Genomic DNA, 25926 nt, shown 5'->3' with positions numbered 1-25926 from the left:
CCACCAATATTTGTATCATCTGCAAATTTACTAATCATACTCCCTACATTTTCATACAATTCATAAATATACTGTATTTATATATAGCCATTTATATATCACAAACAAATTATTGTTGGCAATAATAATCCAACTTTAGTTCTATACTCAAAAAGAACCTAGACAAAGCACGTAATCGTCGCTTTGAAGCATATGATAGCCCAGAACTAACACTAAACTTTAGGAAAACAAGTTTCACAGAGCTGATTGAGCAAAGGCAATCTGAAGTGACAGCTAGGAACTGAACAAATATAAACACATCGCTTACCTCCACAGGGGTTGCTTCCAGTGGACCAACCCAGATGTTCAGATTCAGCACAGAATCTGATGTGTCACCCCTGCCTTCAGCAGGTTGTCTTGCTGCATACCCAGTAACAAGAAGATCAAATACATTGTAGACTTTCAGCTTAAAAGCTGTGGCAAGCGTAACTCTCCTCTAAGGCTGCTAGACTTGGATGGCCTTTGAAAACCTGGAATAATAGTTTCTTTGGAAGAGCCTCAATACAAACTGTTAGGATCCCTGCATGAATTTGCATCTTTCAAGAGGCCAACATCTTGTGTATTGAAGTCCTGGTTATCTAGTGTCAACTGAGGTGGGGCACTGTATACATGAATCTGTTGCAAGCCTAGCAAAACAATTGCTGTGCATTTAGTTCAATAGAGAAAAGAAATGGAAAGGCCAAAAGAAACACTCAGACATCCTCAAGCCAAACATCACATAGTGGGATACAGCAGGCTAGAGTAATGTTATAGAGTCATCGAGTCATGTAGCACAGAACCAGGCCCCTCGGGCCAACTGGCCCTTGCCAACCAAGACACCTATCTAAGCTTTTATATCCTTGTCCAGGTGACTTTTTAATGGCTAAATACTCTCAGAGAAAGAGAAACCACCTTTGAAGAAAATTATCATATTGGGATCACAGAGAAACATAAGAATAGCAAGGGCAGATAAACCTCTCATAGTAACTCACAGCTAAACTTAACACTTAGCACTACCAGATTTAACCATCAACCCTGGGGAGCATTGCTGCTGCTGTTGACAACTTTTTGGAAAGTGGCAAGCTCCCACAACACAACCTCAATATTGATAGTAATTGCCTTACTACTATCACATGCACTGAGATACAGCAAAAAGCTTGTTTTGCATGACATCCAGACAGATTATTTCATATATTTAGGCACATCAAGATAGTATAAAATACTAAGTTGTAATATAATGCAGAATATGGTCTCACAGTTATAGACAGCATGCAATGCAGGTAGGCAGATAAAGTGTAAGGACCATGACTGTGATCAAGAGAAAATGTTTATCACACAAGGTCCATTCAACAGTCTAATACAGGGGATAAAATTCATCATTGAGCCTGGTAGTCTGTGTTTTAAAACTTTTCTGTCTTCTGGGTAAAAGGAAGATGAAGGGAGAATAACTGGGTAGAAGGTTGGGGGGGTGGGGGGGTTGTTTATTTATTTATTTTCCAGGATCAGAATATCACTAATGAACATTGCTCATCTTTCTGTTGAAGGTGTTCCCACAGAATTATCAATATAGCAGACCCAGCACAATGAAGGAATGGTGATATATCTCCAAGTCATGATGATGTGGACAAGCTGCAAGTGGTGGTGATCTCATTAGTTTTGATCTTCTCAGTAGTCAAAGACAAGGGTTTGGGTGGCGCTGCCAGAGTAGACAGGGAAGTAACTGCACTGTGTCCAGGACAGAGGGAGAGAATGACAGGGTGCCAATCAAACAAGCTGCTTTGACCTGGATGATGTAGAGCTTTGAAAGAGTATTTGGAGTTTCACTCATCCACGCAATTGATTCCATCACACTCTTAACTTGGGCCTTGCACGTGTTGGCAATGTTTATGTCTGTTAAGAAGTGAGTATCTTGGTGCATGATATCCAGCCCTTCAACTGCTTTTGGAGTCCCAATATATATGTGGCAGGTACAGTTGAGATTTTGATCGAAGTGATCTCCATAATGTTGATCATTTGCAGTATGAGGCAGTTCACCACGACCTTCTCAAAAACAATTGGGAAAAAGCAAAATATGCTTGTCTTGCCTACCATGCCTACATCATAAAATTTAATACTGTATATAAAATACAAAATCATAATAGCAGTGCAACTAAATACTACAGGTAGGTGGTTAGACCCTGTCTTATTTATTTATGTATTTGAAGATATAGCACAGTAAAACTCTTGCTACCCAATTACGCCCATGAGACCAATAAACCTACAAACCTTCCAAACCTTTGGAATGTGGGAGGAAACCAGAGCACCTGGAGGAAATCCATGTGGCCATAGGGAGAACGTGCAAATTCCTTACAGAGAGCAGCAGAATCTGAACCTGGGTCACTGGCGCTGAAACAGCATTATGCTAACCACTATGCAACCATACTGCTCCAGTGGTTTCTTTAAGTTTTTGAACAGAATTGTTGGAGATGGTCATTGCTTTGTATTTCTGTGGCAAAGATCGTGCTGAGGTCTGAAGCTGAGTGGTCCTGCTGAAACTCAAACTAGACACTGGTGAGCAAGGTATAGGTGACTAAGTGTTGTTTGACAGCACCATCTGCATTCTGTATGCTACATTTTGTTACTGTTTTACCCTTGTACAACACTGGATGTGGTGAAATGATCTGTATGGATGGCGTGCAAAACAGATTTTCACTGTACCTCAGTACATGTGACAATAATAAACCAATTACCACTATCAGCACTTTCCATTGCTTGCTCATGGAGGAGATTAAACAGAATGGCAGAAATCTGCGGGAGGATTGGAGTTAGCCTGCTTTTGTGAAATTGGATATATCCAGACAATTTTCCACATGGTTGGGTTGACAAGAAGTGCAGCTGGTTCTGCAACACAGGTATTCAGTACAACAGCTAAAATGTTGGCTGATGCTACAGTCTTTGCCATGATTATTTCTTTCAGACATTTTTTGAGCAGTAAGGATCTCAAATTGGTGAGATTATTCTGGCTGAATCTGTTTTTGTTAAGGTGGCAGACAAAAAACACTAGTTGGGTCACAAATATAAATATAATCCCTTAAGAGCTTTGTATATCCTTTTCAGAGTGCAACAAGGTGTCTGTTTAATGTCTCATAATTAAACTCAACAATAGACCACACAGCATTGTCCTGGTGCAACAGCCTAAATGTTTGTGCTCAAGGCTCTGAAACGACAATCTTCTGACTCAGACAAGACTGTTCACTTCTATGCACACCAATCAGAAGAACCCCAGGGTAATTTCATTAGAAGAGAAAACTTTTGAACCACCCAATATCTACAAATCTGTGAATCTGTAAGATTCAGATGCAATAATCCTCCATAAAAGGTGGAAAGAATTTATATCTCTGTTCAACACTGAAGTCAAGCTGGGGATGCCAAGGGTCAATTGAAAATTAGGTTTCTGTGCCCACTGTGATCTTTATTTGCAGAATGAAAACGATGACAAATTATTTATCCCAACAACTTACCTCAAAAGTTTTATCTCTATTATTAAGAAAACAAAAATATTTATGAATGTAGGTACCATACTTACAGTATGATATTGGTCATTTCATTTTATTGCCCCACTCAAATGTTTGTTTTCCTCTGATCTTTTTAGAAGTTTATTACTCAATGTTAAAAAAAATCAACTACTTCAAATGTAAGAGTGTTGAAGTTTACCAGATAACCCGATCATGTTACCAGGGTGCTCTCTGCTTGATTTAGAGAGCTGGAAATAAAAGACATTTGGGTCAAACAAGGAACAGACTCATTAAAGCCAGACTCTCCCAGACACCACTGCCACCCACACAAACCTGAATCAGCCCAGCTTTCACGTCAACCAGCACTTTTGGAATGGAGTGAAAAGGGTCAGGGTCGCCACTGTGCCTACACCACTTAGCTTCCAGTTGCATTGAACAGCAGAACGGACCAATTAGTGCCTTATTCCTGTCTTTGAGGCATGTCTTTATGAGCAAGTCCTTCAGTTGAAGTGCAAATGTGGCACCCAAGATCATTCCTTAAACAGAGGAAGAAAAGAATGTCAGATTTATCCTCTCTTGCACAACTGCACAATAAATTAAATAGTGCAAGGCTAAAAGAAACATTTGTCTTAGCCTTCATTCTTTCTGCAGTTCTTATGAATCAGTTCTCTGATCTTTACATCTGTACGTAATTAATAGAGGATGCCAGCTCCTAAGCAGCATTGTGGAGTTATGAGCAAACTGCTGAAGCAACTGAACTCTCTGCAATAATTTATGGAACACAATTTATTTTGCTGACTGACTGACCTGTCTTGTAAAGGAAATATAACATGTACTCTTGTGCTCAGCCGAATATTCTGCATACTTGAATATTTCGAAATCTGTATTTTAATTCAGCTTCTTGAAAAAAATAATTTAACACCTTTCCCGGAACATTGCTCAGGGGGCAGAAGCATAAAATACATCTTTTACATTACACTCTCACAGATGCTGACTATAGCAAATTGAGCTCTGGGGATGGTACTTAAGATGTATTTAGCTGTCCCTTCCCTTCTAAAGCAGGAACATGAAAACACTTAACGTATGTTTTAAGAGACATTAAATTTAGTTCAAAGTAAACAATGGAAGCAATTTGTTTGATGCTGACATATATTCTGTTATTCATATTTTCTCCACCACTCCTTCAGCAAGGGCATGTGAAAACAAATCACATGCATAGTCACACTACAAATTTAAGTGATCCTATTAATTTCTAACTGTATGCAGTCAGAGCAAAACGCTGTGAAACGGAGCTTCAAAGTGAATGCGTACAGCTTTGTTGAGCAGAGTGTATACCTTTGCAGAGTCAATATCATTTAGTCTTCAGTAAATGCACACAGTGATGTTAAGCAGATGAGATCCGTGTAGGTATCATTTATAACCTTTCCTGTTAAAATCATTACTATATTGACTGCTGGAAACCCATATTTGTTGCCTTCACTTCAAACACAGAGAAGCAGGCACATTTATTATTTTAATCCATCATAGTACTTAATTTCACTTTATTGGGGCACTGTGGTGTTCTTTTACACATCATTTCTGTAGCTTTTAATTAAATTTTATGGCTTCAGCCAAGAATCCTGGATGTTTTGTGTCTAACTAGGTTCAAGCAGAGTTCAGGTCAGAGATGAATCAGAAGAAAACACAGAGATGGTTATCAATTTATATGATCTCATCTGGCTAAATCACAGAGAAGGCAGGTAAACAGCTGTCAGAACACTGAAGAGGCAACAGACCAAGTCACAGTTTTGACAACAACTAATTTTAACTAATTCCTCCAATAAACCACTGTTAAAAATTACAAATTTGAAAATTGGTGCTATTTTCCTAAAACTTAAATGATCAAAGAGAGAAAAAAGAACTAACTACAAGAGAGATATCTGATCTTTTCCAGCTCCACTAATCTTCACTTAAATATTTCAGCATTATTTTTTAAACAATCCAAGAGACATCAAGCTTAATTTTCATACTCTCTCGCATTTGTTATATTTATTTGAATTCTACAGGACTGATCAGCGTCAACTTTTTAGCACAGAGCATTTCTGGAGGCTTTAGACTGCTTTAAATTCACAATTTATTGCAGGTTTCTGGCCCAAGGATTAGGTGGTGGCTTGTTTCTTCAACATTACAACATCTGTTCTTTCCTCCTACATTTTACTTTCGCTGGATTTCAAACACACCTCAGCAGAAGGCAAACACTGACAGGAATTAAGATTCTGGTGCTTTTCGTATTATTGCAAGATTCAGTGAACTTAGCTTGGTGTCAGCTAAATCCTTTGAGTTTTTCTTTTCAGAGAGTGGGGGATATGCTGTAATGACGTTCAAAATCCCAGTTGTTACAGAGCCAATATGATCATAACCTCTCATCGATTGCAGGGAAGATGGAGGGTTTAAACTACTTGGTGTCAAATGAGACAAAATCAAGTGACCCAATATTCTAGTGCAGTTCCAGGGGAAATTTTAATGGTGATTTGTATTCATCTCTACAAACTACATTTGGGTTCAATCCCTCGTGGTTTCCTTAATGTTTAATTTGTCTGCCGGCTTACACTGACAAAAAAAATTATTTCATGTGGTGCACACAGTAGCAAACTCCTGAGCTGCTTTCTAGAGGTGCAGCAGTACTTTTGATTCTATCTAATACAGCTTTCATGGAATGTAGGTTATCCAGTACCATGGCAAAATAACACCAAACAATACAGACCATGAACATTGATACATTAAGGTGAGTTTATGATTGTTGTGTTGTTTACCTTATAACATTTCAAGAAGTAAATATTATTATAATAAAGAGAGGGAAGACTAAAAAGTTCTGTGAATTGAAAAAAAAATGTTTATATCTATCTTCTGTTAAAAACACATGAGGAGATAGTAAATTGGACGATCCATCTGTAGAACTAGTTGACCTCCGTCACAGGTATGGCAGATTGGCTTCAATGTCCTGGCTAGGCTATAGGGATACCAAACATGGGTCCAGCTCTCAATTATTAACTAATATCCAGTGTTGGAAGTGTGTGCATCAGGCAAGGAAACCTGATGCATTGTGTGTCAAAACTCAAAACATGTTCCATATGTCCCACACAGTTACAGTGAGAATGTACAAACTCCTTACCCTAGTCACTGATGCAGTAATGTGTTATGCTAACTGCTACATTACCATGTTGCCAAAGAGTTAACATTTCAGGTCGAGGCCCTTCCATGCCTTTCATGGCAGACCAGATAATGGTTTTGAACCAAAATGTCAGCTATCTATTTCCATCCACAGTTCATGTCTGACCCACTGAGTTCCTTCAGAGTTTTGCTTGTTGCTTAAAAAAAATAACTACATTGCCTGCTCCCCTTAAGGAACCGAAGTATAAAACACAAGAGCTGGGAGGTTACATTAGAACTGCAGGCCACACTTAGTCAGCCCACAACTTGTGTATGGTGTGTTTTGTGTAAGATGCAGTTGAAATAGAGAGGGTGCAGAGAGCAAGTGGACAAGAAATGGGGAAGGAGAATTTTAAATGAACTGAAGCGTTTAGCCCCTGAGAAGCTAGTGAGCACAGCAGTGGAACAATTAAGCAAGTACACATGACAAAGCTTCCAATAGTGATTGCATATTGAGTGGTGAAAGGCCTTGATAGAGTGGATGTGGACAGGATGTTTCCTATGGTGGGAGAGTCAAAGACCTGAGGATACAGCCTCAGAACAGAGGAGCATCCTTTTAGAATGGAGATGAAGAGGAATTTCTTTAGCCAGAGAGTGATGAATCTATGGAATTATTTGCCACAGGCAGCTGTGGAGGCCAAGTCTTTATCTATATTTAAGGCAGAAGATGATAGCTTCTTGACTGGTCAGGGCATGAAGAGATATGGGGAGAAGGCAGGAGATTTGGGGCTGAGAGGAAGATTGGATCAGCCATGATGAAATGGCGGAGCAGACTTGATGGTCTAAATGGCCCAGTTCTGATCCTTTATCTTACATTGGCCATTCTAATTGGGCAGAGCCTGTGAAAGGGCTAGGATTTAAGGCAAGGTTTCCATGTGGTAATCAGACCCATCACTGTGGATGACCCTGCCATAAAAACACTTAGCAAACAAGAGAAAATCTGCAGATGCTGGAAATCCATGCAACACAAACAAAATACTGGAGGAGCTCGGCAAGCCAGGCAGCAGCTATGGAAAAAAGTACAGTTGACATTCCTGGCCAAGACCTTTTGGCAGGACAGCTGCAGGAAATCTTCATGCATCCTTTGGGAAGCTCTGAGGATTGAGACAAGCATGGAGATAACAAAGGGATGACCAGCCATTAGATAAAATAGTTTGGGGTTATAATGCCAGCCAATGTTAAGACTTGAAAGAGAAATTGTGTGGTCAGCTTTTTAACAGGAATTGGATCTCATGGATGTAAATTGAAAGGAGATGGAATTGAAATGAGAGTGTACTAGAAGTGAGAGAATGAAGAAGGATGGAATGGAAAGATTTAAGTGGATACTTGAGGAGAGAATGAACAGAATGATCAGAGATAAATTATTGGACCATCTATCTAGTTGCTGGTATTGAGAAGCAGTGGCTGTACCAACTGCATCAATGTGCCAATTAACTAGTTAATGGCTATTTCATCAGATAGATATAGCGTGTATGTCTGGTTAATATATAGCTCCTTTCATGTTTCTTTCTCAAACTATCTTACAGCCAAGTATGTAATTTTAAGGACAAGAATTTTAAGACTGTTCTAATGTTGGCCAAGTAGCTTGCTCATAGAAGCAACCACAAGCAACAATATGATAAAGACCAGATAAATACTTGTCAACAAAATGCTTCACACACAAAACACTGGAGGAACTCAGCAGGCCAAGAACCAACTATGAAAAAGAGTAAACAGTCGATATTATGGGCCAAGACTCATCATCACTCTTCATCTGGAATGGAGAAAAAAAGGATGAGAAGTCAGAGTAAGAAGGTGGGGTGAGGGGAGGAAGAAATACAACATGGTAGATGATAAGTGAAACCGGGAGTAGGGGAGAGGTGAAGAAAAGGGTTGGGAAATTGATTAGTGAAAGACATAAAGAGCTGCAGAAGGGTGAATCTGATAGGAGAGGGTAGAACACCAAAAAAGAAAGAGAAGGGGGAGGAGCACCAGAGGGAGGTGATGGGCAGGTAAGGAGATAAGGTGAGAGAGGGAAATGGGAATAGGGAATGGTGAAGTAGGGGGCATTTACCAGAAGTTCAAGAAATTAATGTTCATGTCATCAGGTTGGAGGCTACCCAGATGGAATATAAGGTGTTGCTCCTCCAAACTGGGTGTGAGTAGAGGAGGCGAAGGACTTACATATCGGAATGGGAATGGGAAGTAGAATTGAAATGGGTGGCCACCGAGAGATCCTGCTTTTTCTGGCGGAAGGAGCATAGGTGCTTGGTGAAGCGGTCTCCCAACCTACGTTGGGTCTTACTGGTATAAAGGAGGCCACACCGGAGCACTGAACACAATATATGAACCCAACAAGCTCACAGGTGAAGTGTCGCTTCACCTGGAAGGACTGTTTGGGGCCCTGAATGGTAGTTAGGGAGGAGGTGTAGGGGTGGGTGTGGCACTTGTTCCACTTGCAAGGATAAGTACCAGGAGGGAGATCAGTGGGGAGGGACGAATAAACAAGGGAGTCATGTAGGGAGTGATCCCTGCGGAAAGTGGGGGAGGGGTAGGGAAAGATGTGCTTCGTGGTGGGATCCCGTTGGAGATGGCAGAAGATATGGAGAATTATGTGCTGGACGCGGAGGCTGGCAGGGTGGTAGGCAAGGACAAGAGGAACCCTATCCCTGGTGGGGTGGCCGGTGGATGGGAGAAGGGCAGACATGTGCGAAATAGAAGAGATTTGGGCAAAGGCAGCATTGATGGTAGAAGAAGGAATGCTCCTTTCTTTGAAGAAGGAGAATGTCTCATTAGTTCTGGAATGAAAAGCCTCTCCTGAGAGCAGATGCAGAAGAGACGGAGGTACTGAGGGAAGGGGATGTTATTTTTACAAGTAACAGAGTGGGAAGAGGTAAAATTCAGGTAGCTGTGAGAATCAGTGGGTTTATAAAAGATCTCAGTAGATAAACTGTCTCCAGAGATAGAGACAGAGATCAAGAAAAGGGAGGGAGGTGTCAGAAATGGACCAAGTAGATTTGAGGGTAGGGTGGAAGTTGGAGGCAAAGTTGATGAAGTTGATGAGCTCAGCATGGGTGCAGGAAGCAGCACCAATGCTGTTGTTGATGTAGTACAGGAAAAATTAGGAAGTGATACCAGTGTAGGCTTGGAACATAGCCGACAAATAGGCAGGCACAGCTGTGACCCATATAGTGCCCATGGCTACAACTTTGGTTTGAAGGAAGCGAGAGGAGCTGAAGGAGAAATTATTGAGAGTGAGGACCAGTTCCGTCAGATGGAGCAGAGTGGTGGTGGAGGGGAACAGATTGGGTCTGTTGTCTATAAAGAAGTGGAGAGCTTTAAAGCCCTCCTGATGGGGGTGCATGGGAACTGGACACATCCATTGTGAAAGTGAGACAATCGGGGCCAAGAAAAGTGAAGTCACTGAAAAGATCCAAGATGTGAGAAGTGTCAAGAATGTAGGTAGGAAGGGACTGAACCAGGGGAGATAAAACAGGGTCCAGGTATGCAGAAATAAGAAAATGCTTAACTGCAAAATGCTCCTTTGAAATATTGTTATGACTTCTTTTAATAACTAAACGAATAACTACCTGGGAAATTGTTTGAAAATGCAAGGTATATTTTAAATACAGAGCAGTATTTCTTTTTGTCTTCTAATCTAAACTTTCACAATGAATGAAATTTGGCAAGTCTGACAGTCATTTGTACCAGATGACTTTAGCAAAATGGTACTACTCAGGAGATCAGGAAACATAACAAATCATTTACACCTTTTTACATATACTTTGTATAAAACATCTTTGTACTTTCAGCCTACTAAATCAGAGTATTTGATAGCACAGCGAGGAAATAACAGGTAACAAGTTAGCCCTCTCTGTGCCACTTTAATTTACATAATTCATTACTTAAGGGCTAATAACATTTTTCTGGCATGTCCTAAAAATAAGAATATAATCTAAAGAATAATTACCCAATTTTTAAAATTAATATAAGAACTATGGTACCCACTCACATTTTAACATATTACTATCGTGAAGTGATCTTTGGTGCCGTTTCTTTTCAAACTAGTTAGTTTCAAAGCATAATATTAAATCACATTTACACAATGGCCAAACACTATAGATACTGCAAATCTTAAAACAAAAGCAGAAATTGTTGGAAATATTCTACACGTCAATAGCTTCTGCGGAGATAGAAGTAGAGCTAATATTTCAGATAGATGCCCATTCAGTTGTAACTTCAAAGTCATTTAACTTTTTTACTCTTGGCATAAATGCTGCCTGAGCTGCTAAGAAACTCCAGCATTTTGTGTTTTCATTCAAGGAAAGTAATCCAATAGGTGAAACAAAATGGCTCCTTTCACACTTGGCAATGGAGTAAGCTGGACTTAAACTAACATTTTCTCATATAACTCGCAACATTCGATCACAGAGATGTAACTTGGAACTATCAGTTTAGTTTAACTCACCTGTGGGCTTGGGGCCTACTCGTATGTTAAGAGCACCTTCTAGGCTTGAAAGTGAGGTCAGAATAGAAGGCTTTCTGGGATGAGGTAACATCTCCATCACAGCAACAATCTGAACTGTGTGGATGGAAAACTTCTGAAAAAATGACATGGCTTTCCAATTGCTTCCTTGACAAATTGCTCTCTCGGTGAATGATCCTGGTTCATTCTTCACTCCAAATGTTGATGTAAACATCTCATCTTTATTGTAAACTCTTTTGGGGGAGACTGCAGCTTTGGAGGTGATCTCATGATTATATCTTGGCAGTATCCTCTTTACAAAATTTGTTACTTGATCCAATTTGACAAGACTCAAGTTGACCTTCCAGGGACGTGATAATTCCAAATGAACTTCAGCTGTTTAAAAAATAAAGCACTGTATTTAACAAAAATAATCACTCATACCAAGTAGAAAGTTAAGAAAGACTGACATACTTGTCAAAGCAAAAAGGCTAGTTTAGTTATTTTGCTGCATGTATAATCGTAGCACACACATAACCATGGCAGCCAGAAAAAAACAGTAATAAGGGAAAGAAATATTCAAATCTACGCAGAAAAAGGTTTCATCAAATTTTAGTACGTAACTTGTTCGTATGATTTTCTTTTACTATCTGAGGAAAGTACAAGCTCCAGATTACAACAGCGTTCTGATTATTTAACTAGTCCTTTATCCTGACAATCAGAAATGGTTGTGCAGTGACATTGAGGTCCTTGCTTTTTCCCAAACTTAAGGGGTCATTTCTTCCACCTTATCCATTATACAAATTTGGGCTTAAAATAATTTTTTAACATGATGGTCTCTTTTAAACTTGCATTACTTTCAATTTAACTGGCAGTAATTTTCAAGTTGAGTGGGTGGAATCTCCTATTCCTTAAAATTCAGCTGCTTTCTAAATCATTTACCTTCTTTAAAATAAAACATTGAAACAAAATTTATTCAAATGTACATCTTGTATGTATTAGTCAATTTGTCAAATCCACAGGCTTCTTACCAACACTGGGGGAAATACAAATCAACTAATTTTTAAACAATACAGTAAATGCCACATTATAAATCTCAAGTTACGATTAAACTGTGTGGTAAGTCAAGTAATGGACATTTGGGGTGAATTAGAAGAGGTGTATGCAGTCCTGGGGTGGAGCTGGTCCAGCTTGTGACACAAGTGCTGAGATTCAATTAGGAATCCTGTGCACGTCTGCATTGCTTCCTTCAAGCATATGTTATTTTGTAGTAGACAGGTTCAGCTTTTACTTTGCATATGCCTTTTATTACGAAGAAAAGAAATGGTCACTCTCGTTACAAGTTAAGTATACAATGTGGACTAGCATCTGTTACAACTACAACACAGTGGATAGTTGGACATTTTTAAAGAGAAAGCTCACATTGGATTGAAGGAGCTGTTATTGATTAGAAAATGCACTTTGCCACATCTGATTATTGTTGAGTTTAAGTAGTGACGCTGGCATATAAATACTTCACCTTTATATATTTCAGAAAGGTGATTTATCTAAATCCCATTCCAGTTTCTAAATTTTAAACTAAACTTTAGTCTCAAATTTATTTAAGGTAAGTCTTTGACGAAATGTGCAAGGACTAATTCTCAGGCATAATTCTAGATGAGCCATGAACGTACCCATGGAGTATGTTCAATAAGTGGAAGTAGAGATGTTGTTTCTGTGAAAGGAACTAACAGAAATTTTCAAACCCTCAGGAGAACCCAAGCTGGCTGGTGGCATAGTGACATCAGTGCTGGACTTTGGACTGAAGGCTCTCGAGCTCGAATCCAGCCGTCCCCCTTCCATCTGTGCTGGGTTGAGCGTTAAGCTAGCAACTCGACCTTGTAAAAATAAGAAAGCCTGCTAAAAAAAAACGCCATCATGACGGTGTCCCGATGACTCCACTCAGAGTTAAGGGCTTTCTTCTTCTTTTTCAGAACCCAATTCATTTTGTAGTCAAGGTAATGATGGTATTTACTGTTGCAAAGCTGGGAATTGCAGCAATCCAGTTGTGCACAGCAAGGTCTCACCAATATTAATGAGATAAACAACTGTTTAGGTGATGTAGGCTGAAGGATAAATGTTGCCCAAGAGAATGTTGCCAAGAGTTCTTTGGTATCCACCAGAGAGGCGATGGGGTTAGTCAGAAAGAAAGCACCTCCAGCAGTGTAGCAGTCCCTCAATACTCAGCTAAATTGTTGGCACACACTTCGCATGACAATAGCTGCAGTGTGGCTGGAACCCATAATGTCACACACAAGATGCTGGAGGAACTCAACAGGTTCGCAGCATGTATGGAAATTAATAAAGAGTCAACATTTTGGGCTGAGATCCTTCCTCAGGACTGGAAAGGAAATGGGAAGACGCCAGAATAAAAAGGTGAGGGGAGAGGAAGGAGGCTAGCTGGAAGACGATGGGTGAAGGCGGGTGGGTGGGAATGTTCAAGGGCTGGAGAAGAAGGAATCTGATAGGAGTGGACCATAGGAGAAAGGGAAGGAGGAGGGGACCTAGGGCAAGTGATAGGCAGGTGAGCAAACATAAAAGGCCAGAGTGGGGAATACAGGAAGAGCGGAGGGGAATGGAAATTTTTTTGTACCGGAAGGAGAAATCGATATTCATGCTGTCAGGTTGGAGGCTACCCAGACGGAATATAAGGTGTTGCTCCTCCATCCTGAGTGTGGCCTCATTCTGGCACAAGAGGAAGCCATGGACCAACATGTTGGAACGCAAATGGAAATCTGAATTAAAATGTCTGTCAACTGGGAAGTTCCAGTTGACAGATGGAGTTGAAGTGATCAGCGAAGCAGTCCCCAAATTTACAACAGGTCTTACCGATGTGAGGAGACTACGTACAGAGCACAGGACACAATAGATGACCCCAGACGATTCACAGGCGTTACCTCACCTGGAAGGACTGTTTGGGGCCCTGAATGGTGGTGAGGGAAAATCATCACCATTCACTGTTGTTTGTAACAGAATTTAAGCAGTTTTAAGCAGTATTTTCTGCCAGCAAATACAAACATTTGTACATTGAATATGTATCAAAAAATTATGTATTATTTAATTATGACTGTCTATATTTCTTCCCTAAGTACACATTTTAAAAATGTGCCTGGATATGAAGGCACTGCCATTCAAGTCGTTCACTACAAAATTGAAAGTAATGTATGAAGCAATTGTGGCAATATTCCAGAAACCAGGCTATTATGAAAATGTCTCAAATCCATCTGTGTACCATGATATCCTGGTTTAACAGTATGCATTAGAGAGCCATTGGCGTGTGGCCAAGTGGCTAAGGCATTGGTCTAGTGATCTGAAGGTCGCTAGTTCGAGCCTCATCTGAGGCAGCGTGTTGTGTCCTTGAGCAAGGCACTTAACCACACATTGCTCTGCGATGACACCGGTACCAAGCTATATCGGCCCTAGTGCCCTTCCCTTGGACAACATCGTGGAGAGGGGAGACTTGCAGCATGAGCAACTGCCGGTCTTCCATACAACCTTGCCCAGGCCTGCACCCTGGAAACCTTCCAAGGCGCAAATCCATATCTCATGAGACTAACAGATGCCTATTAGAGAGCCAGTGTATAACAGCATTTTTACTGAAGACAAACAACTTCTTTCAAGTGTTAGTTGTTGAGTTCAAATTATTTGTATTCCCAGCATTTTTCTCTTTATATGAAATAAGTTTCTGACTAATTTGCAAAGAGGTGAAGGAAGGATGCCAACTGGAAAGTGAATTGACAATCCATGGGAAAGGTGAATTGGGAGTTGGAGAAGGGTCAATGACATGGTGAAAGGATTAGAGCAAGGATATGCTAACAGACATGTTTTTCAGGATGCTTTAGAAGGAAACAAGAGGAACCAGCCAAAGAGACTTTGAAGGAGAACTACAGGTGTGACGAGAATACACATAGATTAAGATGTTAGCTGTCCTGTGCTGGCACCAGTGGGATCAGCAGTTGGTCTGCCACCTGTCTTCAGGAGAAAGAGAGATAAGGAAAACAATGGAGCAGCATTTGGAGATGTTAATGAAGGGATGGGAGAGTTTAACAGAAGGAGAGTTGTCAAGATCGGCTCCCTCGTTGAATCCTGAACTGTTTGAAGTGATGGACAGGCGATACCCCAGCAGGGGGATAAAAAGGGACAGGTTCGCTAAGGCAGACACACCACGAGGTAACGAGACCCTGGAAGCGGTGCGCCTCCCACAAGTCGGTAGGAGTTTTGGAGGGCTGGTCGCGGGACCAAGCCATAGACGCACAGGATGGAAAGGTACGACCGGCGGGAACCTGGTGTGTGTCCGCCCTTGCCTGGGTGCCAGGTTCACCGCAGAGAAACGATCGTATCTGGAAACGGAGGGGTCACAGTCAGTGACCTCAGAAGACATCACAAAGGGCTCGCCTGAAAGCTGACTGTGAAAAATATCGAAGGTCTGTGTGGAAGCCGTTTGAATATTCATTCGTTTTTGCTCTCTCTCTCCTTCCCCCCACTGTCCATCTCCCACGGCAGTGATTACTGTGAACTGAACTGAACTCAATTGAACTGAACTTTGCGTCACTTTGAAACTGGTCATTTACCCCTAGATGATGATAGAGCTTGATTGATCCTGTTATCCTAATTCTGTGTACATGTGTGTTTATCATTGTTGAACTGTTGCATTTATTATCCTTTTGATTAGAGTACTGTGTTGCTTGTTTCTTTAATAAAACTTTCTTAGTTCTAGTAATCCAGACTCTAACTGAGTGTTCCATTTCTGCTGGCTTGGCAACCCAGTTACGGGGTACGTAACATAAGGAGCAATAGAGTAATGTAGGACAGATGACAATCCCTTAAGGTAACATGAAGGTAAATATGTAGAAGCAGTAATACAAACCCTTATGCTACTAGGGACGACTATTAATGACTGCATAGGTTGGCCTAAATATAACAAAATGAGACCATGGAGGGATTTTAAAGGAATGCATTAAAGTCTATGTGTTAGGCAACAGAAGCAACAAATGGAAAATAACAATTGTTTTGAACAGTTAAGTATCTGTTGAACGGAGTACACTAAGGTACTTTTGAGAGATGATATCAATGTTTAAAAGAGCATTTCCCTCTGCAGTATGTGCACCCTCCATAGCAACATAGAAAGAAGGGCAGTTGAAGGTTTATGAGAAGGAGTGAGTAGAAAAAAATCTAAGAAGGTAGTGGGAGTGGAGGGCCAGAGGTTTCCAGAAGTTAGAGTGACATGACTCCTGGGTCAGATAGCTATCTGGGTCCTATGCTGCTTCTGTACTCTCTCATTTCTTTATTTCTTGTGTCATTTCCTGACTTTGATGTGCTTCTATTTTTGAAAGAGAGAACAAATGGAAATCGTTGCCTTGAAGATGACTCAGAGGTGACCTTGTCAAATTATGAACAGATTCTATGGGAGAGGATCAGTAGGCTCCGTTAATGGAGGGGGGGGGGGGGAGTGGTTGGCAGAGATAGCGGGGAAATCCACCTGATGGATATTCATTTTCCAGGACCCAGGAAGCTTATTGCTAACCTCAGCCTCCTGGAACAACAGCATGACCTTTCCAAAGGGTCAGGGTAGATTTTAACAATATTCCTTGGTGAGCTTCTTGTTGTAAACTAACAAAACTGTGAGGTCTTGTAGGCCCATGTTTAATCAACATAAAACTTTAGGGTTATGTTAATTAGCCTGCATCAAACCAGATAATACTGGTTAAGTTATTTGTATTATTATGACTGAGATCAAGGAGGCTTGCAGGCCAAACTGATTTTGTCACTTCAGCACATGAACACAGGTACAGTTACAGCATTAATTTTGGGTGTCTGGGATCTCTGACCCCAGAAGCTTTAAGACCATCTGTTGAATTGCTTTGTCCCAGCAAAAGTATCCGAAAAACATCACATGCAAATAATGTCAACTAGTAGCAAAGCAGTATAAATGTTAGAAAACACTGGGATTATTATGAATAACAAGGAGAATGACAGAACATCAGATTGACAGAAAGAAGAACTAGAATTCATTCCTCAATCTTTGGTTTGTGCGACAGACAATTCGTTCATCTGCAACCCGTTAGTATGTGCGTAAGTCTTGAACCCATGTTTGGAAATCCTTTTTAGTTTATAAATCTATCGAAATTTGAAAATCTTTCATAAATCAGAAAATCCTGTGTTAGTTTTAAATGTGTGTTTAGAACTATTTGTCTAAGTTTAGATGTGTATCATTAAAAATAAAACAAGCTGTGCTTATACTACTTTGTTAGCTGAAAGTATCTCCAAGTGGTGGGTATTGGCAGAAAGATCTCACCACAAAGACTAGACAGGGAGGAAGTTAGCCTTTAAAGAGTAGGCTGATACAGCAGAACTTCCCTATAGTGAGGGCATCCGTAGAAACCTATATCAGATAGAGCTTAAAATTTTCTTTTGCATTTAGGGCTTTCTGGACAGTGAACCCAATACCATCACAGGAGACAGTCACAAGAGTCCAACATTTAGAATATAAAATAAAATAGTCACTAATAAATCTACTAAGAAACCCATAGGAAAACCTTTCCCTAAAAAGATGTGATAATGTGGAACTTGCTACTACATGAAATGATTCTGATAAGCATCATATCATTAAAGGAAAAGTTAGATTAAAATGATGAATAAAAATGCTTAAAGGATGTTCAGCCTTAAAGTTGAGGGATATATAATGTCGAGGAAATGGGAAAAACTGTCCTGTTCATCTTCAAAGTATTGTCATGGATGTTTCACCTTTCAGGGCAGATGGGATTTCTTACTATTGTGGATCATCTGACAGTCCAGTATTACATCCCTGTTCTAAATTTAGTGTTTAAATAGCTGGAACATAACCTAACATTACAACCTTATGAATCAGTGCTAAGTGCCATACCCACTATGCCAAGTCTGATGTTTAGTATTAAAATAGCACTTGTAATCACAGAAACCACTGGCATAAGAATCACAGAAGAGATGGGCAGAAACACCAAAGATTCAGAGGTCCAATTTGATGTCAGAGAAATGTATACAATATACATCCTGAAATGCTTTTTCTTCACAACCATCCACAAAAACAGAGGAGTGCCCCAAAGAATGAACGACAGTTAAATGTTAGAACCCCAAAGTTCCCCCAGCTCCCCTCCCTCCCACCCATAAGCGGCAGCAAACAATGATTCTCCCCCTCTCCTCACTGGCAAAAAATGCATCGGCACCCGCCACTGAGCACTCAAGCATGAGCAAAGCAATTGCAAAGACACAGACTTGCAGTTACCCAAAGACTTCATGCTTCGCCCAGTATATGACATATCACAGGCTCTCTCTCAGACACATAAATTAGCATTTATTTCAATAGGCCTGATGCATGTTTATTACATTAGATTTATTTTGAAAAGGAGTTGTATTTCTAATATGTAGCCAATATTCTCTAATAACAGAGAATTTTGTCATAACTATTACAAAATTAACTAATTTGTTGATGTCGCATAATAAATACCACATCAGCAAAACAAAAAAGATTAAAATATAACTACACTTGGATGGTGTATCAAGAAGCATCTGATGATTGACTACCTTTCCAAGATGAGTCTAGGTTGAAATGACATAGATTGTCAAATCTTGGTCATACAACTCATTTCTGTTATTTGTTCTAGAAATATTCAGTGGTATTGAATTACACAATGTTACAATGCAGATAAACTTTGAAACAAGAGTTATTTTATACCAGTCTAATATCTCTTTAAGTGGCTTAGTGTTTAATTTTATTTGAATTCACTGCTATGAAACTAATGGAATATATTTACTTATACCAGTTCAAGTTTAGTTTCAAACTGTTTCCCTAATCAGAAGCACTAACTATGGTACTGTGCTACACTGCTGCTGAAATATCAAAACATTACCCGTCAAGTGAAAAAAGAACTTTTAATGACAGCATATCATTACATTAACAAATGACCTTAAGTAAATTTTAAACGAAGCCTGAATACATTACAATACTGCCGAACTCTCTTTCTCACATGTCAGCTCTCTTTAAATCAAAAATTATTACTTTAAACAGTGTCACCATGCTTAGGAGCACTGCAAAATTGGGATCAATTGGGCAAATTCCTGAAGTTATATGATGCCATACCTGCGGCAAACATCTGTACAGAATGAAATGTGTGTGTGGGTTCGGTATGCATCTGCTCTAATGCTCCTTCACTATGGGATTTTTTTTCCTGCAACACCAATTACCCTGCTTCAAATTATGAAGGGCCAGCATGCCAGGATAGGGTCTGCATTCACCCACTCCACGGGGATTTGACTCGGTTGGGAATGGATTTATTACTGTTTTACACATGGAATGAAGTTTGTGTCAGATGAGGCCAGTGACACATCATATGATTCAAATTAACCTGTTATAGGCGCTCTGTAGGGCCAACCACTGTGTAAAAATGACGACTTTTTTTTTCCCTTTAAAAAACACTTGATGGAAACCAGGGATGCTAGGCCATAATGGTTCCAATTTGTTCTAACTAATCTATCACCTGCCAGAGTTATTGCTCTAGTGGGTTTCTGGTCACATTATTCTGCAGCTTTTCGGGGAGTCGTTGAACTTGTTAATGGATGGAATTATATCCTTTGCTAAATTCAGGACTCTCTTGAAGAAATACTTATTTGGTATCCTGAATGAGCAGGGAGCAGAGGGTCAATCAATCACATACAAGTTTATAACAGCTGCAGTAGAACTTCCTTTTGAATTATGTAATGTGTAACATTTTGAATAAGGCAAATAATCTCCTTTTACCATAATGGTAACACAATGCTACTATTTTTTAGGTGAACAGGATGCCAACATAATATTTTATTGCTATTTTCTGAAGACCCATATAAAGCTATGTCTCTCTGGCTAGCAATAAACTAAAGTAAGCCATGGAGGACCTTAAATTTCTGGCATTAGAAACCAAGTGGAATGACGGATGGATTTACGCCATCAATTTATAACCTGCACAGGTATGTTATAAATCCTCCGCTTACTTACAAAATACGCTGTTATGTTCCTATCACCCAGGTCTGCGTGTTGCAAGCACCGTTTCCTGCGGGAACTATAATGTATACTCACTAATACTGAGATCCTATTACTTCAATCTGGAAAAAAATATTTGGTTGGTGCTTTTGCCAAATGTATGGAAAAATGCCTCTTCATGTGGTATCAAGTGCATTGCCATATCCTATTACCCATTCATTAGTGGTTTCACTGTCTAGCTACTTGCTGTCACTGAACTCAAGTTTTCATAATGCAGAATGACTGCTGGGCTTCTTGCATGTTTAAATTGGGAGATTAGGTTTCTGCTAAATTGCATATGTTTACCTCCTTCTCCTGCCAATTGACAAATTGTTTACAACATACAGTGCACTCGGAAAAACATTAGATCTTCACTCAACTCATTAAGGATTACTGCTCCAGTTTGTACCACATAAAACTAAATACACAAAAATAAATGGCAGAGACCCACCCAAGGATCTTTTTAGCTGTGCTTTCTTAATGACACGTGTAAGATTGTGAAGAGATTGTGAAGAGATTGGGAGATGCACTTTAGGCAAGGTATTGCAGCCAAAGGCAGCTCCCAGCCTCTGCGGTTGTAATCAAAACAAACTGTGCTTTGGGATATAAAGTCTTGTGCTCTTACCTGGCCCATTAAGAAAGTCTTTAATTTGCAAAGACAGGAGAGGAGGGGGAATGCCAGCTTTGAGATCAGCGTCCCCTGGAACAGTCTGCAACCAAAACACACTGTAGTCCAAAGCTTCTGGAAGGGTCTTACCTGGATCTATAACAGAACAAGAATGAAATTAAAAAGTCCACACCTGATTTTTTTTTGAAAGACTGAAATATAAGCAAAAAGCACGGCCAAATTTGACATGCTGTTTTAAATATCAGATATAACATTTATTCCAGTGAAAATAATTCTACTTGCACAAAGATAATCTTCAGCAGGTTCTGCTTATTATAAAATATGAATCCAGCTGCCCTCAAATTGAAGTGCACAATAAAAAAAATCCATTTGGATAAAACTAATCTCTGTTAAGTCATAGCGAACTATTTTGATTTTCCCTTTGTCTGTTGAAGATAAAGGGCCCTTGTCTATCTTAGTTCAATGTACTTTCATCAGTTTACACAGTATGAACAGGAAAAGCACAGCTAGACCCTTTCAAAAGACAATATTCAGGAAATTTGTTGGCCTTCCACTCCCATCTTGAAAGCAATATAACTCTGCCAAAGATTTTGTAATCCTGTACTCAAAGTGAAGTGCCAGTCAAGCTGTGCTAAATTGCAAAGTTATTGTGCCATTTCCAAAGCAATCAACAGATGTTGTTCCTTCCTTGTCCTTGGATCAATGTCAAGGAGCTCAGTATTCACTGTAGAGGCTGCAGCTATTTAAAACCGGTTCACTGCAATCATCTCAAGGATAATGAGTGATGTGTAATAAATGTTTTTACATTAATATTTACATGGTGTAAATCTATTGGTATTATCAAATTAAATCATTTTGTTTTAATTTTATTGCCCTTCACCATCAACATCTTAACACAGGCAAATAAATTCTTCTTTGCTCCAAGCTTTCTTTTAAGATCTAGAGTTCTATGCATGACCTACATAGATAAACATCTACTGACATCTAACTTACACATCTTCTCCTCTTAACCACAAATAATCAACTTCCATCTCCCTTCACAAACACTAAAGGGCTCCTGATTACTTGGCTTTTGTTATTGCCAATAGAAGATATTGCATGTTGCAATTACTATCATACTCATCAATATCTGTACACACATTTTAATTCCAATCAATGGATGTTATAATTCAACCAATATTTGCTATTGCCACCACTGCTGCCCATCAGTAATATTATCTAATAGATCCCTCTTACCCGAGCAAATACTTTCAAAGAAAAACTATATAAGACATGCAAAAACACAGGACTGCAGAGTAGCACAACAGTCAACATGGATTCCACTTAAATCCAAGGGCCTGGGTGCACCTCAGTCTGTGCAGAGCTTACATGGTCTTCTCGTGACCTTTTGCTTTCTGCCTGGAGTCTAGCTCCTTCCCAAAGACATGCTACTATAAATGATACCTTAGTGCAGATACGTGGTTAAAAAAAAGATAATTAAAGGATAAGTGAGAGAGAATGGAATATCAGGCTGTAAGGAAATGACTAGAGGAGGAATGGGATTAATGGGATTGCAGCCTGAGAACTGGGAAGGACCTGGTGAACCAAACAGCAGTCTTCAGCATCATTATAAATAAGTGAAAGCACAAAAATAATACAAGGTAGACTGCTTTACTTTAACAACTACCACTAATATAAGCATAGTTTGACCTTATTCCATGCAATCAGTTCTATCGTTGAAAGTTCAGAGTAAATTTATTATCAAAGTACGTACATATCACCATATACTACCTTGATATTCAATTTTTTTGGCAGGCATTTACAGGAAAAAAAGGAACACCACAGAATTTTACGAAGAACTATACATAAGCAGACAAATATTGACCTACATTCAATGTGCAAACGAAGACAAACTGTGCAAATAAAAGTTGTACAGAATTCTTGAAAGTGAATCTGTAGAATAGAAATAGTCATATTTTCCCATGGGCTTAGCTCAGTAAGTGATTGCAAATTCCTAATCCTTTGCATAAGTCTTTAGGGGCCAAAGGAAGCTCAACATACTTTGAGTATGTGCACAGTCCACCCACCTGCTGCCCCTGTATTTTAGCACTTTCAGAAAAAAACTTACACTCATGTGACCTAAACAAGAAAGAGTCTCACAATCTTGGTGTTGAGGTGATACCTTTAATATGTTAGAAGTGCTACCTGGGTCTCAATAACCTTGACAAAGCTTGGATCCAACTGATATGTGGTTTTCCAGCAACATTTGGGGACGTACTGTAAAAGCAGAAATTCTTCCCACCAGATCCCTTGTCCACCCAAAAAGCACTCCAGAAACAGATTTCCAGTTATCTGACTCTCACACATCCATTCCCCTCTCAATTTATGGCTTCCCCTGAGAACAGAATACAAAGCCAGATTTCCATTATGTGCACTGCTCAATGCTACAATGCTCTGTAGATTCTAGAAACCCCCTGATGCCCAATGCTCAGTTCTCTTCAAAAGCCCAATCCTTCTCTAAAGGCCAATTCACTTCCGTAAAGATTGAACTCCCATTGATATCCTACCCAAAGTACAAATATCTGGATGGTAAATACCCAACTCATGTCTGTCTGTGATTCCTGTCTAGGATCTCCCGCCACATGTCAACAGCCAAAAATCTTTTCAAATTGAAGAAAAAATATCTTAAAATTGAGAAAAATAATTAAGATGAGTACTGTGAAATTCAATTGAGTCTCCTACAGTCCTTTGCTTCCTGATTTTCCTATTTGAAGTGTCTCCAGTTAGTAAGGCCCACCATCTCATGACCCTGAGTCTCCCTCCCAACTTCCAGAAGATAATGTCTTTATAATTTTTCTCTCTCAAAAATTCTGCTGCTTATGCTATATTTCAGCAACCTATCCTCAACTATAATTTTTGGCAGCAGGGAGAGATGGAAGGTTAATGAGAAGAGGTAAATAATATTATTCTTACCCATACATTTGTAGTCTGGTGGCACAGCTTTCAAAGTGGCATCAAAAAACGTTAGCTCCACCTTCTGCTTCCGGTGGTGACAACTCATTAGTAATGAAGGCTGGGCTATCACCAAGTACAGGAAGGGCTCCAGCTGAAGATCATTTGCTCCTCTGCGGCCTGGTTGACGGACTATTGTGATTCCAAGAGCCTGGCGAGCTGAAGATCTGCTTGGTGTGTGGAGACTCTCCAGTGACAAGTGACTGGTAACCTTCCTGGTGGACAATGGTGAATTACTATTCAGGACGTCGTCAGCTGTCATTACCGCAATTTCTAGCTGGCCCACTTTATTCTCTGGCACCTGTTCAGTCTCAGTACTTTTCAGGTTCAATGTACTCTTGCTGACTTTGTCACTGTCTCTCTTCTGTTGGCTATCTTGTTGGGTCATTGCTTTGGGATTAATTGTGAATGAATAGGTCATCAGTGAGATACCACCAGCTGTAATAAATATATCAAAAGGGATAAAATTTAAATTCTTCACAATGGAAGATTGGCGGGAAGGCCTTGCAAGCCGGTGATGACTGGTTCCGCTCTGTTGTTCAATCTGCACAATCCGAATTCGTGCACTATCACTTCCAATACCACTGTCCCGGGCTCCACTGTGTCGTGAGGAAGCATCCATAGGAGCTCCTTCTGGAGAGGTAATCTTACTCTGATCTTGATGAGAGGTCTGCAATGGTAAGATGTCAAAAATTACATTTAATAGCAGCATGTTGGCTTTAAGATTTGGCAGTTTCTACTGTTCATTTGTTTTCATTTGTATGATTGTGTTAACAGCACATAAGATTACACACAGCAAGCTCTTTCATTCAATTTTTTCCAATAACATTGACCAGGATTTTGACTGATACACAAGGCTAATGGTGCAATTCCATATTTATCCATAAATGGGACTGCAAATTCAGGCAAGGAGAAGAAACACTACCCAGGTGTCAAAAGCCTGTTTTAGGAAAACAGGAAAACATCCTTCATGTGGATGGCATCATATTGGTTGGATCACTGTCGATAAGCATTAAACATCATGAAAGTGTTGCATATAAGCTAAATGATGCATAGATATAAGGAGATATTCATTGTAATTTAAATTCCATCCTTAAAATTATCAATTAAGCATCTCATTTTATTGACTGAAATGCAAGCAATATGTGATGCTTCAGATGTAGTCTCACCAGGACACTTTACAAATATCTTCACTCCAGTTCTCAAAACCTCTCATGATACAGCCTAACATAACATTTACCTCTGTAACTGTTCAGCTCACTTGCATTAACTTTTAGTTATTTATGCACAATGACACCCAGGCCCCTTTGAACTTTTAACAATTTCACATCATTTTTAAAAAATTCTGCATTTTTATTTTGTGCATCAAAGTGGATTTTAAATTTCATATTTTTTCCAAGTGATATCCTAACAGTTATATTCTTGCCTACTTATTCAGCTTGCCCTTATCCCCTTGACATTTCTTTACATCCTCCTCCTACTTTTAATTCCACCTAGTTTTGGTGACCCTTAGCCGAGTCATTGATCTAGATTGTGAAGAGCTGTCACCCAAGCACCAATTCCTGCAAAACTCTATTGGTCATGGCCCATTACTCCGTGAAGCACTATGGTTTGCTGGCCTTTTTTAGATGAGGCACTGAGTTAGAGTCAGGAAGTCATCTTGCAGCTTTATAAAGCTCTAGTTAGGCCAATCTGAACTATTGCATTCATTTCTGCTCACCCTATTATGGAAGGATTTAGAGGCTTTGGAGAGGATGTAGATGTGGTTCACCAGGATGCTGACTGGATTAGAAGGCATGAGCTATAAGGGGAGGCTGGACAAACTTGGGTTGTTTTCTGTGGGGTGGTGGAGGGATAGGTAGGGTAGACCGCTGGTATCTTTTTTCCTAGGGTCATAAAGTCTTACATTAGGGGGCATTATTTAAGGTGAGAGGGGTAAGATCAAAAGGGTTATGAGGGTTAAGTTGTTTTTCACTGAGAGCGGTGGGTGCCTAGAATGCATTACCAAGGGTGGTACTGGAGGCAAATACAACATTGGAATTTAAATGTCTCATATATAGGCACATAAATCTACTGACAATGGATTATTTTG

The 25926-nt window shown here is 39.7% G+C and overlaps 1 protein-coding gene across 6 annotated transcripts in view; it reads right to left on the bottom strand.

Moving 5' to 3' along the window:
- Positions 1–25926, bottom strand: part of LOC140197714 (intermembrane lipid transfer protein VPS13B-like) — a 1066299-nt gene that overhangs the window by 158267 nt on the left and 882106 nt on the right. For all 6 annotated transcript variants that reach the window (XM_072258131.1, XM_072258103.1, XM_072258121.1 and 3 more), the window contains exons 34-37: positions 23796–24504; positions 20841–20978; positions 11149–11541; positions 3846–4048 (exon numbers count right to left, since the gene is read on the bottom strand). In XM_072258131.1, the coding sequence (XP_072114232.1) occupies positions 3846–4048; positions 11149–11541; positions 20841–20978; positions 23796–24504 (1443 nt within the window). The remainder of the gene's footprint in view (positions 1–3845; positions 4049–11148; positions 11542–20840; positions 20979–23795; positions 24505–25926) is intronic.

This window comes from Mobula birostris, chromosome 1 (genome assembly GCF_030028105.1).
Source record: "Mobula birostris isolate sMobBir1 chromosome 1, sMobBir1.hap1, whole genome shotgun sequence".
Classification (NCBI taxonomy): Eukaryota; Metazoa; Chordata; class Chondrichthyes; order Myliobatiformes; family Myliobatidae; genus Mobula; species Mobula birostris.
This window is presented reverse-complemented; position numbering and strand designations above follow the sequence as displayed.